Here is a 17,631-nt window from a genome sequence, read left to right as displayed (position 1 = left end):
GTTGGTCAAAATCTTACAAACTGTGCTAACCTTTCCTACAATTACATTTTAATACTCCCTATGCTCTAGTTTTGTTTCTGAGTTTACCAGGCTAAGAACTTAAGTATTAAATCATAATGTAAATAATAATGGTTCCTATTTGTCGAGAATCTAAGTGCTAGATGCTTACAAACATAACCTGTAAATGTCACAGTAACCCTCAAAGGTAAGTATTATCAGCCCCAGTTTAAAACGAGGAAGCTGAGGCTCGGAGTGAAATGGAATTCAAATACTTGGGTCTACTTCCAGTTACGTTCTGTTGAGGTAACTGTGCCACTACCTCCCAATATAGCTTTTAGAATAATGGCATCTTCATTGTTGTTTTTCTGGGACAAGGACTTTTTTCCTAATCAGAAAAAATTATTGGCATCATCTTAAACATTTACTTCCCAACTACAATTTCTCGAAAAGACTGAGTATCCACTAACTAAACTTTGAACATCTTGGTACAACTATACATAGTATCCAGCCCTTAAAACGAGGCCAACAATGTTGGAAAAACTGAGATACAAATTGGAAGCAGTATGTTTCCTGGACTTGAAAAAGAGCACTATGCTGAGTGAAATAAATGAAATGAATTAACAAGCAAAACAGAGACAGCCTCATGGTAGAGAGCAGGCTGACAGCTGTGGGAGGAGGGAGGCTGGGTGAAAAACCTGAAGGGATTGGATTCATCAGCCAAAACCAAAATCAAAACAAAACAAAAAAACCCCCACCCCAGACCCAGACAGCAGTACGGACACTGACGGGGCGGGGGAGGGAGGAGAGGGTACAGGGGTAAGTGGTGACAGGAGACTGGACTTGGGTGTCAGACACAGACAGCAGTACGGACACTGACGGGGCGGGGAGGGAGGAGAGGGTACAGGGGGTAAGTGGTGACAGGAGACTGGACTTGGGTGTCAGACACAGACAGCAGTATGGACACTGACGGGGCGGGGAGGGAGGAGAGGGTACAGGGGTAAGTGGTGACGGAAGGAGACTGGACTTGGGTGTCAGACAGAGACAGCAGTACGGACACTGACGGGGCGGGGAGGGAGGAGAGGGTACAGGGGGTAAGTGGTGACGGAAGGAGACTGGACTTGGGTGTCAGACACAGACAGCAGTACGGACACTGACGGGGCGGGGAGGGAGAAGAGGGTACAGGGGGTAAGTGGTAACGGAAGGAGACTGGACGTGGGTGTCAGACACAGACAACAGTACGGACACTGACGGGGCGGGGAGGGAGAAGAGGGTACAGGGGGTAAGTGGTAACAGAAGGAGACTGGACGTGGGTGTCAGACACAGACAACAGTACGGACACTGACGGGGCGGGGAGGGAGGAGAGGGTACAGGGGGTAAGTGGTGACAGAAGGAGACTGGACGTGGGTGTCAGACACAGACAACAGTACGGACACTGACGGGGCGGGGAGGGAGGAGAGGGTACAGGGGGTAAGTGGTGACAGAAGGAGACTGGACTTAGGTGTCAGACACAGACAACAATACGGACACTGACGGGGCGGGGAGGGAGGAGAGGGTACAGGGGGTAAGTGGTGACGGAAGGAGACTGGACTTGGGTGTCAGACAGAGACAACAGTACGGACACTGACGGGGTGGGGGAGGGAGGAGAAGGTACAGGGGGTAAGTGGTGACGGAAGGAGACTGGACTTAGGTGTCAGACAGAGACAACAGTATGGACACTGACGGGGCGGGGGAGGGAGGAGAGGGTACAGGGGGTAAGTGGTGACGGAAGGAGACTGGACTTGGGTGTCAGACACAGACAGCAGTATGGACACTGACGGGGCGGGGAGGGAGAAGAGGGTACAGGGGGTAAGTGGTGACGGAAGGAGACTGGACTTGGGTGTCAGACACAGACAGCAGTGTGGACACTGACGGGGTGGGGAGGGAGGAGAGGGTACAGGGGGTAAGTGGTGACGGAAGGAGACTGGACTTGGGTGCTGAACACACAGTATAATATACAGATGATGTGTTATAGAATTGTACACCTTACACTTATATAATTTTATTAACCAATGTCACGCCAATAAATTTAACATAAAATATTAATAATAAAAAGCTGGTTAAGAGACACTTTAAAAAAGTAATCTTTTCCCCTAAACCAGGGGTAGTCAACCTTTTTATACCTACCACCTACTTTTGTATCTCTGTTAGTAGTAAAATTCTCTAACCGCCCACCAGTTCCACAGTAATGGTGATTTATAAAGTAGGGAAGTAACTTTACTTTATAAAATTTATAAAGCAGAGTTACAGCAAGTTAAAGCATATAATAATAATTACTTACCAAGTACTTTATGTCAGATTTTTGCCAAGTTTGGCAGAATAAATCTTTATAAAACAACTTACTCTATCTAGTTAAATCTATCTTTTTATGTATACTTTGGTTGCTCCTCTACCGCCCACCATGAAAGCTGGAACGCCCACTAGTGGGCGGTAGGGACCAGGTTGACTACCACTGTTCTAAAGCTTCCAATATGCTATAGAATAGATGCAAAACTATACTTTGCTATGGACATATTATTCCCTTCTCTTCCAAATTCATTTTGAACAACTAAAGTGCTGCAACTATGAGGTGATACTTCTTATCTGTCTCTCTTGCAAAAACAAAACAAAACAAAGCCCACAAAAATCCCAAAGCAACAAGCAGATACTATACTTGACACACTTACTTTTCCTTCACTTCTAAAGCCTCCCCTTCCTTGTCTTTATCTTCATCAGACTTCTCTCCTTTAAGCATGGGTTGAGAAATGATATCATCTGTGAAAGAACTGAAGTAAGATTTGATAAACTGTGGAGATGGCATCAGAGGTTCACGATTCTGAAATGTAATCACATTTAAATCCATCAATATGAGCAAACACAAACCAAAAGAGCAAATACATCTGTAGAATACTTTAGAATAGTTTGTGAAAGTTGGAATTTCTTTTTTAAATAACCGAGGAGTGTTAGGCTCCATACCACAGGACAGCAGAAATGGTAAGGCTGTCGGTCCAAGCTCCTCAAACCCAGTTTTACATGAGAGCCTTTCCCCTCTCCAAAGCTGTAAAATATCAAAACTCTTAAGAACCTCCCTAACTAAAAGTAAAAGCAAAAACAAAGTAAAAGTAAAAGAAGATAAAATCTGGAACACAGGGGGCATAAAACCACTGAGTTACACGATCTCCTTCTCCTGGTCCCTGTCCTGGAAGACTACCACCTCCATTCACCACACAGGACCCTGTCGTACACAGGCCCTGACATGCTGAGTGCACCCCCCCTGGTCCCTGTCCTGGAAGACTACCACCTCCATTCACCACGCAGGACCCTGTCGTACACAGGCCCTGACATGCTGAGTGCACCCCCCCTGGTCCCTGTCCTGGAAGACTACCACCTCCACTCACCACGCAGGACCCTGTCGTACACAGGCCCTGACATGCTGAGTGCACCCCTCCTGGTCCCTGTCCTGGAAGACTACCACCTCCACTCACCACGCAGGACCCTGTCGTACACAGGCCCTGACATGCTGAGTGCACCCCCCCTGGTCCCTGTCCTGGAAGACTACCACCTCCACTCACCACGCAGGACCCTGTCATACACAGGCCCTGACATGCTGAGTGCACCCCTCCTGGTCCCTGTCCTGGAAGACTACCACCTCCACTCACCACGCAGGACCCTGTCGTACACAGGCCCTGACATGCTGAGTGCACCCCCCTGGGCTTTCGTCGGTCCTATAGCTGTATTACGCCTGAAGATCTCCATTCCAGTAAGTGCCACTGAAATTCAGAATGAAACCACATTTCCTTTTTGAATTATTACTTTTTGGCATGATAACCTTATTTATAGTTATAGGAGTATTTTGTTTGTCCTTGTAGTACAATTAAAATGATCATGTTTTAAAGGGAGAAGAGGGAATAATAGCCAAAGTGCTCTCATAATATATATAGACTCTTATTTACAAAATTGAACCCAGAAATTTTTAAGTGAAAATATGGTTGTAAGGCCAGAGGCCGCCGCCGTGGCCATTCACATGCAGGTTCTCATTGAATTCGGGCAGACGGTAAAGAAATAGCGGAGTCAGAGGACGGTGGGCCATTCTGTTTACTGGTGTCTCACCAAGACAGGCAAGCCACAAGAGAAGCCAAGGTTCCTGCTTTTCCCAAAGAGAGCAAGGGATCAGGGAGGCCTCTGCAATGCTGATAGCAGGAACCGAGAGAGCAAGAACCCTGGTCTGCCTCATTTTATAGTGTAGAAAATTAAAGCCTTTGAGCCAATATACAAATAAGGAAGTCTCTGATACAAAGTCACTTCTCAGGCATAAAAGGGGTTCCTCATAAGAGTGCACCACCCCACATCATGCAACAGTCAAGGGAGTGGGGAAAAGCTTAGTTTTGAGAAGATTTTAGTATTATTTTCTTTTCTTTTTTTTTATTTTTAAGGGGAGAGACAGTCAGACAGACTCCCGCATGCGCCCGACCGGGATCCACCCGGCACGCCCACCAAGGACGACGCTCTGCCCCTCTGGGGCGTCGCTCTGCCGGGACCAGAGCCACTCTAGCGCCTGGGGCAGAGGCCAAGGAGCCATCCCCAGTGCCCGGGCCATCTTTGCTCCAATGGAGCCTTGGCTGCGGGAGGGGAAGAGAGAGACAGAGAGGAAGGGGGGGGGGGGTGGAGAAGCAAATGGGCGCCTCTCCTATGTGCCCTGGCTGGGAATCGAACCCGGGTCCCCCCGCACGCCAGGCTGACGCTCCACCGCTGAGCCAACCAGCCAGGGCCGAGAAGATTTTAGTATTAGATGGGAGGGAAAGGTTTAGTCTTAAAACTAAGTGTTAGGCTATAATGACTTTGCCAGCTTACAGCCTGTCCCCACACCCAAAGCGAACAAACATATACATCATTTTGTTGTGAAGTACCCAATGCTCAATTCCGCGGGGTTTTGTAGAGACATCAAATCCAGATAAAATTTGAAAAGTTTTACTAAAGGAGGTAATTTATTAAATGGCAGCAGTCTCAAATCGTGTATCCAATTAATATTCTAGGGGCTGGTTATATACCCTTAATTATACATGGGTGGGGAAAAAGCCTGACATCACGGCATAAGCTTATAACCTTTGTTTTCAGCTATACAGGTTTGGGAAAAGGATGAAGGGAGGGGGGATGGGACACAATTCATTAGCAAGTGTATAACATTTGTCTATAGGATTCATAAAAAACGTTTCTACACATTAAAACTTACAAGGTAACATAATAGTAAAAATCTCACTCTACATATTAAAAGATATTCCTATATTTTCTAGTGTTCACTGGCACTCCTTTGTTCAGATATACATACATTAACTACACACTTTCAGGAGGGGAGGGGTAGTTTCCATGGGGACAAATGCCTGTAAATGGCCCATTAATATAAGAAAAGGTTTAATTTAATCTTTTCTCTTCCTGTACCTGGCTTCCTCACAGGTGGGGGGGGGGGGGGGAGGTCAGAGAATCCAAATCTCCTTCCCTTCTGCATTTACAATAAATGCTATCGGCCATCCTAGTTTTGATGCTAATCACACAAGTACAAATATCATTTTCAAAATCTCTCTGCACGCCTAGCCCAAATTAATAAAATGTTCTTTAAGCTTCCTAAAATATTAATTATGTAACCTTTGATACCTTACAACAATATTTACAAACTTATTTGACCAAAAATGGTATTTTAAAGTGTTATCAAATATCATTTCTTATATTTTGGTAGATTTAATGTCTGTATTTGAAGGCAAAAAAAAAAAAAAAAAAGAATCTGGCTATATAAGTAAATGCTCTAATCTAGGATAGAAAGAGGAAAGAAACTGAATAGGAGACCAAAGGGAAAACCCATACCATGTGCTCTCTTGGGGGAAAAGATTCAGTATGTTTTACTTTAGGATGACACAAATAAGTATTTTAAGTCAAATGGTGACCCATCAAGTGATAAATTTGCCCAAATGCAGTCGTTAGTCAAATAAGTTTGTAAATATGATATATACGTTTGCTCACTTATGGTCTGTATTGGGTGTGGGGGACAGGCTGTAAACGGGTGGCTGGGTCATTGTACCTATGGCTTAGTTTTAAGACTAAGCTTTTCCCCATATCCTTGACTGATTGCATGATGTGTGGTGGTGCACTCATGAGGAATCCCATTATGCCTCAGATAAGTGACTTTGTATCAGAGATTTCCTTATTTGTATATTGGATTAAAGGTTTTGGTTTCTATACTATAAAGAGGGGCAGACCGGGAGCTTGCTCTCTCTTGGTTTCTGAGATTAGCATTATTAGAGAGGACAACAGAGAAAGATAATGTGGAGGAGAGGAGAAGTAGCCAAGATGGCAGAGTGCTGAAGGAGAGGCCAGTTTGTGTAGTTTGTGCATAGAGAAGGAGATGGGGAACAGAGGTGAATAAGGCTGGTGAGCTAGAAACCTTAGATTCTAGCAAACTCAGATAAGTCAGTAGCTTTGTGAGCACTGAATGAGTAGGTTTTGGAGCCCAGTGTGTTTTTACTTGCCCACCGGGTACAAGCTAGGATTAAAGCTAATGGGCCACCAGTTCTTGGCTACGTTGCTTCATTACCGTCTGTCCGAATCAAATGCGAACCTGCATGGGCCAGGCGGCTGTGATGGTGGCCATGGCTACTGGCTTTACAGTTACTCAACAATAATATTATATGAGTAAACAGAAGGAAAGTAGGTTCCTTCAAGGAACCTACTGGCTTTACAGCAGTGTTTCACTAAAGATTTCTAGTAGGAATATATAGTGATAATCATTTACTACCACTTCAGGGGAAATGCTTAAATAGAAAAAAAAATTTTTTAACTAAAAAATTTAAATAGCACTTACTGGAGGCTGAGGAAATGTCTTTTAGTTTCCTAGTTCATCTTAGAAATGACATTATTCTCGCCTCCTTGCCTTTCCCAAAGTTATAAATATAAAATAAAAACAATGTTATAAGTAATGGACTTAAGTACTAAAGAAACAAGATATAAATTCTAGCTCTGCCACGTTTAGCTATATGACCTTGCACACGTCATTGTCAGTTTTCTCATCTCTAAAAAATAAAAATACTTGCCTTATTTATATTAAGGTTGTTGTAAAAATCAAAACAATATGAGAAGTAATTTGTGATTTACAAAGTGGCATACAGATTAGAAAATACACGTGGAAATTAATTTGGAACCTGTGTAATTTTGTAAGTTAACTTCTATTTTCTTACTGAGATAAATCCCCTTTTTCTAAGAGGCTTAAAAGGCATTTTATGATTTAGGCCAAGCGTTCAGAGATTTTGTAAATATGATTTTTATACTTGTGTGTGATTTACACCAGCTCAAGATGGCAATTGCATTCCTGCTTAGGAAGGGCTATTATATTGTAAATGGAGAGGTTTATCCTACTAGAAGGTTTTGAATGGAAGGAGGAAGGAGACTGGGACCCCTTCCCTTCCCACACCTGTGAGGAAGAAGGTAAACAGCCAGGAATGCGGGAGAGGGAAGGGAGATTTGAGTAGCCCCTTCCTCTCCCCTTTCTTTCTCCTTAATGGGCTTGATTTACAAACGCTTATCCTCTGACATCATCTAGCCCCCGCCCATCCTGAAATCGTGTGATTGACGTATGTACCTCTAGACAAAGGAATCACAAGATCCATGTAGTAAACTTGTGTTCTGTAAAGGGTATAATAAGATGTAAGAAATCTAATTTCAGGGAGCACATGTCTTTGGAGCTACTGGCCCAAAGTGCTCCACTGGATTTTATTAATAAATTCTCTTTTCCTCTTATAGTTATCTGCGTGTCAATCCTCCATTGGGTTGCTTTCCTGCTACATTACCAACCTGTGATTTAACCAGTACAGTTACTGTTGGGCAGATAAAATATATTATGCTCACTTTGTTAAAGATGGCACTGCCCACATGTAAGCCTGTTGCCCAGGTAATGGTACTGGTTGCCCTTCTTGCTTGGGATGGGCATGATAATATAAATGTGTGTTGGGGGCAGGCGGGATCTTTGTAGCCTGGGTCTTGGTTTTGGGACTAAGCCTTTCCCACCCTTTTTTGATGTGGGGTGGTGCACTCATGAGGAATCCCATTATGCCTCAGACAAGTGACTTTGTATCAGAGACTTCCTTGTTTGTATAATATATTGGATTAAAGGTTTTGGTTTTTACACTATAAAGTGGGGCAGACCGGGAGCTCGCTCTCCCTCGGTTCCTGAGATTAGCATTAGAGGAGAGAGCAGAGTAAGGCCACGTGGAGGCAAGGAGAGGCAGCCAAGATGGCGGAATGCTGAAAGAGAAGCCAGTTTGTGCAGAGAGAAGGAGATGGGGAACAGAGGTGAATATAAGTCTGGTGAGCTAGAAACCTTTGATTCTAGGAAACTTGGATAAGTCACTAGCTTTGTGAGCACTGATTGAGTGGGTTTTGGAGCCCAGTGGTGTATTTCTTGCCCGCCAGGTGGCAAGCTAGGATTAAAGCTAATGACCCACCAGTTCTTGGCTCCGTTGTTTCATAACTGTCTGTCCGAATCCAATGCGAACCTGCATGGGCCAGGTGGCTGTGATGGTGGCTGTGGCTACTGGCTTTACAGTTACTCAACAATAATATTATATGAGTAAACACAAGGAAAGTAGGTGCCTTCAAGGTTCAATTTTGTGAGATTCTAACAAGATATTTTACAAAGTGTTTTGAGGAACAACAGTTCTATGAAATGCTCAAGGAGGAGAAAAGGATCTGTAAGAGACTGAGACCCACAACAGCTACATTCCTCTTGGAGATTCACAACACATCCTAGCACAGAAAGTCCTACAGTGAAGAAACCAGTTCTAAGTCTGCTAATATTTGAAAACATTAAGTTAGGAATACACACAGCTTGTTAAAATTAATTTGAAAGAAAAAAGGAACAACTGCTGAATTCCTGACATTTAGCAGAAAATCCCCAGTGGTAACAATGCCCGTGGTGCTGCCACAGCACCACTCGCGCCCTCCCGTGACGCTTCCCCGCCCCGCGCCTCGCTGTGCTGTGGCCTCCCTCACTACGCGGTAATTCTGTAAGGGCCAGGCTCATGTCTTTTGGACCCAATCTTCTAAAATGTCCACCATGGAGCTCTGTTCAAAAAATGTTCCTTCAATTAAATCACCAGTTACTGACCGCTTAAAACTAATACCCATTTAGACAATGCAACTTTAAAAACTTTAATTTTTAAAGTTAAAAATTAAAAAAAAAAATTTTTTTTAATAAGATGCCAGATAGTAAATATTTAGTAAATACTTGTGAGAGCCTCTGTCACAACCACATGACTCTGATACTGTAGCTTAAAAGCAGCCAAAAATAATGTGTGAGTGGCTGACTTCCAATAAAATATCCTTTACAAAAACAGGTGGCAGACTGGCTTTGTCTTGTAGGACATTGTTTGGAAACTGAATATAAATGAATTATTTCAATATTCTCCAGGTGCAGTAATGGACACAGTCTATATTCTTATTTAAAAAGATAAGCCACAAAATCCCAAGTTTAAAGGAAAACTAAATACAATCCAGATGTAACTGCAGTTGTTATCGCCACCATGGCCAAGTTTAAGCAATATAAATTAGAAAGTACTGCCTGACCAGGTGGTGGCACAGTGGATAGAACACTGGCCTGGGATATATAAATTAGAAAGTACTGCCTGCCCAGGTGGTGGCACAGTGGATAGAACACTGGCCTGGGATATATAAATTAGAAAGTACTGCCTGCCCAGGTGGTGGCACAGTGGATAGAGCACTGGCCTGGGATATATAAATTAGAAAGTACTGCCTGCCCAGGTGGTGGCACAGTGGATAGAGCACTGGCCTGGGATATATAAATTAGAAAGTCCTGCCTGCCCAGGTGGTGGCACCGTGGATAGAGCACTGGCCTGGGATGCAGAGGACTCAGGCTCAAAACCCCAAGGTCGCCGGCTGGAGCAATGGGTCACTGGCTCAGCTGGAGCCCCCACTCAAGGCACATATGAGAAAGCAATCAGTGAACAACTAAGGTGCTGCAATGAAGAATTGATGCTACTCATCTGTCTCTGTTCCTGTGTGTCTCTCCTTATCTGCCCCTCTGTCTCTCTCTCGCTTAAAAAAAAAAAAAAATTAGAAAGGGCCACTCACAATGTATACTCCCCCTCTATTAACCAACTCAGGAGTAATTTACCTTGTATTTTTCTTTGGCTTTCTCTTTTCCAAGAAGTTTAAGAACTTTATCAGCTAACAGCATACTTTGTTGATTTTGGAACCCTTCCAATATACACACAGCAGTGACATCTAGAAATGATGGAGAAACAAAAGTATGAACTTATTGCAAAAATGATTAGCAGCATCAAATGGGCATTAGTGTTACCACAGAAAGCCAAACTAAATTCATAACCTTATGTGGCTATCAATTTCATTTACAATAAACTGATTCTTAACCTTTATTTTATATACTCTAACCAAACAAACTCAAAGCTCAAAGTCACCCCACTTCTATGGGACCCACTTTCCTCACCTGTGAAGTGAAAGGGACGCGATCTGTGATGCTTCCCACGGCACTGACACTTGACAGAGCAAATGAAATGAGGAATCCAGGAACCATCTCCTTGGCGCAGTAACTATACAGGCTACATCAACATAATGAGGCTCTCTCACATCTGGCTTTTGTACAGGCCTCAGAATTATTCCTGCTTTCCAGAGCCTTCTGGCAAGGGCTCCAAATCTACCTCAGAATACTATTCTCATCTGGCCATGCTACCGTTCAAGATATAGTGGTTTGAAATGTAAAAGATCAGTGGCTCCTTAATCTCTCAACCTTCCAAAGTACAAAAACAGTGGCTGCTCACTTTTTCTGAACTCTATTTCTTAACGGGTTCCAAATCCTTGCTCCTCCAAGCAAATCTTCCAGCTGTCATGTTCTCCTGCTGGCCTGGCTAGTGCCAGTGTTGATGTCATTCTCCCATCCCATTTCTCCTGTCATAATCCACGTAACCTCCTCTCTACAGATTATCTGTTAATAACTTCAAGATCCCACTCACAACTCAAGAATTCTCTTTTCCAAAGCAACACTCCTTACACTCACCACCAAAATTTGTGACTCCATCAAACCTCAAGTTTTTTTCTAAACTGTTCTCTTAACCACTCTCACTTGGTAATCCTGACTTTTATAGAAACAGAATTTTTCTTTTAAATGTTATTAAAAATAATATGGCCAAATCTTCTGATTTAAGGTTTTAATTATGCAAGATGTATATGTGTAGTAGAAAGCACTTTTATTAGATTGTAGAAATTACACTTTGGTTTAGCTCCATGTCACCCAGAGGAATGGACTTTCAAAAACCCAGGTCTACCCTCTGAAGTTTTGGTGGCAGAGTATTCACAGTATTTACTAAGAATGGCAAATTCACTCCATGCTCTGTACCAATTACAAAATTTCTAATTGGGTATAAAATCATGTTTGAAAAATACCAAGTGCAAAAAAACCACAAATGTTTTCTTTGATGATTATCTCAAAATCTTTTCATATTTATATAGGATATTAACTGAACTCATGTAGAATCTTAGAAACACTATCACTTAATAAACCTCTTTTGTTCTTCATGAAATTACACTGATGCCTATTAGTTGCCAAGTTTAAAATGTACAAATATAAACTCCAAACAATACTTATTTAATGTCATAGTTGGGAACAGAGAAAATACTCAAATACCAGCAATCTCAATTTAAACCAGAAAACAAAGTCTTAATTGGGGAAGAGCTGCACTTTTGAAACTGATTTCTCTAATCACAGGCAGTTTCATATAAATTGACCAATGACTACAAAGTCGTTAGTAATTTTCATATGGAAGCACAAAAATACCCTCACCTTCTAAACATTCCTTCTTATTGTCTAGCTTCTCGTGGGCTTTTGCACGCCTAAAGAGAGCTTTCACATATTTGGGATTAAGTTCAACAGCTTTTGTACAATCTTGCGCCACCTCTTTCCATTTTTGCTGCAATTAAAAGTATTAAAAAAAGTCACGTTAAAGGAAGCACATTGTTTCCAAAACAGTTAGTTTTCCAAATTTAGCAGGCCGAGTGTTGAGTCCCACATGCATACACAGAATATCCACAGTACACTGACCATATAAATATCTGTAGTAAAGATAAGCAACCGATTTTTAAAAACAGGCCAAGGCCATGATTAGGCCATTCTTTAGCAACCAATGTACAAACCTACCTGCATCTCCGTGCTCATACTGCCTCCTTCCCTCCTGTCAGTCAGAGGAAGCACCCCTCCTTCATCATAGCCTCCCCTCCCCGTATGGATCCTGACTCTCCCCACTCAGGGACTTCACTGTTAGCCATTCTACCTCCATCAATCGGCTTCTCTACTGAATCATTCCCACAAGCACAAAACACTGGCTCTAGTAACTACTTCTTTTGAAACCCCTCCACTGAGTCCACAAATCCCGCAGCTCCTCTTCACCGCCAAGCCCCACAGGTCCCACTCCATCTGACCCCAGCCTCCCTCACTGGCTGCTGATTTCCTTCACTGAACCCTCCCTCTCTCCATCTCTACAGGCTGGGACCCTCCAGGCCTCACCTCTCTCCCTTGGTGACCGTATCTACTGTCCTGGCAGTACAGTATAGAACATCTAAAATTAGATCATTCCCAAATGCATCGCTTTAGCCCACATCACTCCTAAAATAGAGACATTCCTCAAGTCCACTACTTCGCTGTCTCATTCCTTCCCCACCCCACTGTTACTGAAATTCCCGCCTCTCCTCCCCTTACAGCCAGCGCTGTTGGTCTCCAGCTCTCCTCCATGTCTCACCTAGGCTACCACAACATCCTTACTTAGCCTCCCTGCCTCTGCTCTGGTCTCCCTCCAATCTAGTCTTAACAAAACAAAAGCGATAGAGGATGTCCCTGCCCTGATTAAAACTCTTAAATATTCCCCATTACACTCAGAATCAAAGCCAAACACTTTACCATGGCAAGGTTTTGCTTATCTGGCCTCTGCTATTTCCCCCAGTTTCGTCTCTTTATACTCCATCAATCACACAAACCTCTTTGCTGCCTCACAGCTGTCCCACAGTTTCCTCTACCTGGAACACTCTCTTCCCCACTGGTGAGCACACCAACCCCACCTCCAGCAGTTCCTCTAGTACAGAATCACGTGTCTTACAAAGCATCTATCAAATGTCATTTAGTAGTTGTCTAGCTATCATCAAGTTCTATGTATAACTATTTGTTTTTATAGACTCAGCTTCTACAGCAGTCAACTTCCATATATAACACAGTCAACAAAATTTGGTTGAACAAATGCAGAAAATGCAAATGTCCAATAGATACAGAAAAGGATGGTCAACTCCAGCAACATCTTAAAAACTGAAGATTAAAATAGACAGTATTTTTCTCCTACCAGAATAGTAAATATTGTTAAGACTGATAATCACAGTCAGCAAGAATACTGGAAATCAAGCATGTTCATTGCTGATGTTATTGTTTAAAATAGGTATTGATGCTCATTGCTGATGTTATTGTTTAAAATAGGTATTGATGCTCTCCTTTTATATTTCAATTTCTAGAATTTTATACTCCCAAAAGTACACAAAAAATATACTTACAAAAATATTTACTGTAACACTGAAGCAAAGGGGCAAGAGGAAGCGATCCACATGTTCAACAACAGAGAGAAGTTTCCCACTATACAACCATCAACAACTACTACACAGCCTTTCAACGGAATGAAACAGACCTGCATGTGCTATGAACGCCGTACAAGTTACAGTGGCAGGTGAGAAAATATGGTGCACACATTATGTGCAATAGGAATTCATCTTTGGTCGTTCCCCTCCTACTCTCTCGCTACAATTACACATTTGGAGACTTTCGTTTAAGAAATAGCCTCAAACTGTTGAGGAGAATAGGATTACCACACTTTAGCTTTCTGTATTATCTAATTTTATAAAATCTGAGGTACATAACTTTGGATTACACCTATGACAAGCAAACCAAATATTTTTTCTTAGAAAATATATATAATTAAAGAATATAAAAACAACACAAAATTCCTGTTATTTCAAGACTTGAGTGGCATTATTGGAAACATATAAATAAGGAGAAACAAACAAACAAACTCCAGATAAAACAACTTGGGGTACTTACCAACTGTTCAAAGGCGGCAGCTCTGTTTTGATAAAACGTGGAAAGGTCAACATTCTTCTCTGTAGGGCACAAACTGATAGCCTCTGTATAGCACTGAATAGCTTGTTCATATTTACCTGCTTTAAAATATTTGTTGCCTTTGTTTTTGGCTGCCTGGGCTCTATCAAGAGAGTTCTGAAATGAGAGTGAACAATTATTAAATAGTTATCAATAATCAGGAACAGATTCAGATCAGTGATTAAATGAAAAACTGACAAGAAAAACAGGAGGGTAGAATGACTCTTTATAGTTAAGTCACTTGATACAAATATCTTCATGGGATACTCTCTGTAATAAGATTACTAAATCAAAAATTTATACATTTTCAATTTCAAAAACACTCAACCCTTTCCCCCCAAAAGGGAATAGTACTTTAATGTACCACTTTTCTGTCATTTCTGCCAGCAACAGGTATGATTGCTCTCTTTTACTGTTCTAGTCTTATCGGTATTAAACAGTGCTTCTCATCAAGGGTTATTTTACCTTCTAGGGCACACTGACAATGTCTGAAGACATTCTGTCAGTCACAAGTGAGGGTGGGGGGAGGAGCTACTGGTGATCTAGTGTGTAGATACCAGGGAGGCATCTAAGAGTCCACAATGCACCGGAGTGCCCCAACAACGAAAAATTATCAGATTTAAAATGTCAACAGTGCCACACCTGAAAAACTTGGGTATAAACTAATATTCCAATATTATTTCAATTTGCATTTTCCTCCCTATTAATGAATTTGAAAATTTTTCATGTTCATTGGCCATGGGTTTTCTTACTCATGCATGTTGCTATTCTTCTTAGACTGTTGCCAGCAGTGTAGAACAAACAACTAGAAACACTCCGCCATCTTCATTACAATTACCCCAAATCTATTGTTGGCTCACTAATAAATTTTTTGCACTCTTTGTCTCAGAGTCTGATTCCTGGAAGACCCAACTTACACACTTCATATGTATAATATGAAAAAGTTGTAGTCAGTGACCTCTGAGGACAGTTGTGAACATGTCAATAAACACATGGAAACATCTCTGTAAGACAAATGTAGTTGTCCAGAGTCCTGCTACTGGATCCAAGAGCTCTGTGGCTTTATTGTTTGTCAACAGTATCCAACTTTGACAAATATGCGGTTATTATTCATTGGTTGATTCCTGAATGTGTCCTGACCAGGTATCAAACCTGCACCTTTGGCAATCAGGACAACTCTGTAACCAATTGAGCTACCCGACCTGGGAGGAACACACATATTTTAAAACTAGGATGTGGAGGATAAAGGAACTAAATAAAGCACAAATAAATTAATAGATAAATCAATAGCTTTAATCATATTCCATAAACTTTGACAGTAAAACTCCTCGGCACAAAACATCCACGACAGAAGACAACGAGGAATCTCTAACGTAGCTATGGAATCTGAGGAGCAGGGGCCAACTATTAAGGTGACTGAGGCTGGAAAACTGTTTGAAGCAACCTCATCGGTCCTTCCAGTCCATGAGAAAAGTAGAAGTCAGATTGGAGTAGGGCTGTGTCAGTCAGGAGTGAGGATCTCCTCTATCCAGAGGCAAATGACAAGCATACCTTGCTTGTCTTCCAAGAGACAACACTTCAAAAACTGCTAACATAAAGGAAAATTCATACCAGAAAAGAGAGGTCTCAAACTCAAATAGAAAACTAGTATTTATGAAAAAATAAACCAAGCAAACAGAAAGTTTAACATCAGAGGAATATGAGGCCATCATTTTTAAAAAGGGACTGCTTTTCAAGAGCACCAATTAGACATCTTGAAAGCTAAAAAGAATTAATACAATTAACTCAGTGGAATCTTTATTATATGCGGCTTAAGTGTCTGTCGCCGATAGCTTATTGGTTGCTTGCGTAACTGTACTAGCCAATGGGGTGAGGTTGCCACAGCTGAACTTGCGGGTCAGGGGGAAGGTGAACATTTGTTTGCATTGGCAATCATCTGCTTTTGAAACAATTTAAGGCTGAACACAAATTGAGCGTTTCAGGGGGAAGGTGAACATTTGTTTGCATTGGCAATCATCTGTTTTACATAAAAACTACGTCTTAACGTAATTTCTTTGGCCCTGGCCGGTTGGCTCAGCGGTAGAGGTCGGCCTGGCGTGTGGGGAACCCGGGTTCGATTCCCGGCCAGGGCACATAGGAGAAGCGCCCATCTGCTTCTCCACCCCCACCCCCTCCTTCCTCTCTGTCTCTCTCTTCCCCTCCCGCAGCCAAGGCTCCATTGGAGCAAAGATGGCCCGGGCGCTGGGGATGGCTCCTTGGCCTCTGTCCCAGGCGCTAGAGTGGCTCTGGTCGCGGCAGAGCGACACCCCAGAGGGGCAGAGCATCGCCCCCTGGTGGGCAGAACGTCGCCCTTGGTGGGCGTGCCAGGTGGATCCCGGTCGGGCGCATGCGGGAGTCTGTCTGACTGTCTCTCCCCGTTTCCAGCTTCAGAAAAATACAAAAAAAAAAAAAAAGGAACGTAATTTCTTTTAAGAATGCCTCCTAGAAAATACAGCACTGAAGAGGAGAGAAAAGGAGCTAAAGCTGCACAAAAACGGCTTTCTCGACAAAAAGAAACCACTGAGCAGAGAAAGACAAGCTTGCTTTAGTCGCAGATGGTCCTCTGCAAGGCGAGCTTTAAAATGATGGAAAGATCTACACAAGAAATGTTGTGTACAAAGAAATCTTTGACATGTGAATTAACATTTTATTATTTAAATCACCTTTATTTATTGAGCTAGCGGTGGCTCTTAAGAAATGTACCGCCAGTGGTTTCCTTCATTGCACTCTACTTTAAGCAATTAAGCAAGTAGAAGGGGGAAACCCCGTGGGCACTAAGCAAAGGGGCGTCCTCGCTGCCTGCCCTGGGTAATTCAGTTTGAATTAGCAGACACCTTTGCACAAATCATTTTAATTACAATTTATAGTATCTAGAACAGCGGTCATTTCGTATGACCGCTGGGCTTTCTAGTAATTATGTATTAGAATGGGCATAACTGAGGACCACAGTGTGTATCAGAATGGGTATAACTAAGAAGCCAAGAGAGCCTCCCCAAATGCAATCAAGAGGAGGTAAGATGTTTGGAGGAAAAGCTAAATGACATAAGTATAAATCCAGAAGTTCCAACATTTAACTAAAGTTTAGAAGGAAAGGCACAGAAAGGAGTAGCTAAGGAAACATTAGAACCAAACTGGTGTCCAACTATCACCAACATCAGGTACTAAAAAACCAATGAAGTAACAACTTCCAAGTTCTGAAGATTATCTTGAATTTAAAATCATACATCTAGCCAAACTAACATTTACAGTTGAATACAAGAACAGAAACAGAAGTCTACAACTTCCTTACCACATAAAACAAATCCCTAAGTGGGGTAGATGATCAATACAGCAAAAAGCAGGGAGGGAAAAGTAAAGAAAGAAACAAAAAGCAG

At 42.3% G+C, this 17,631-nt stretch overlaps 1 protein-coding gene across 1 annotated transcript in view; it reads right to left on the bottom strand.

Annotated features, from left to right (window-relative positions):
* TOMM70 (translocase of outer mitochondrial membrane 70) overlaps positions 1-17,631 on the bottom strand; it is a 49,680-nt gene that overhangs the window by 19,290 nt on the left and 12,759 nt on the right. Inside the window, exons 2-5 of the mRNA XM_066346958.1 lie at positions 14,162-14,335; positions 11,873-11,999; positions 10,190-10,299; positions 2,703-2,851 (exon numbers count right to left, since the gene is read on the bottom strand). Coding sequence (XP_066203055.1) covers positions 2,703-2,851; positions 10,190-10,299; positions 11,873-11,999; positions 14,162-14,335 — 560 coding nt within the window. The remainder of the gene's footprint in view (positions 1-2,702; positions 2,852-10,189; positions 10,300-11,872; positions 12,000-14,161; positions 14,336-17,631) is intronic.

This window comes from Saccopteryx leptura, chromosome 8, assembly GCF_036850995.1.
Source record: "Saccopteryx leptura isolate mSacLep1 chromosome 8, mSacLep1_pri_phased_curated, whole genome shotgun sequence".
Classification (NCBI taxonomy): Eukaryota; Metazoa; Chordata; class Mammalia; order Chiroptera; family Emballonuridae; genus Saccopteryx; species Saccopteryx leptura.
The sequence above is the reverse complement of the archived record's forward strand: the minus strand, read 5'-3'. Positions and strand labels throughout refer to the sequence as shown.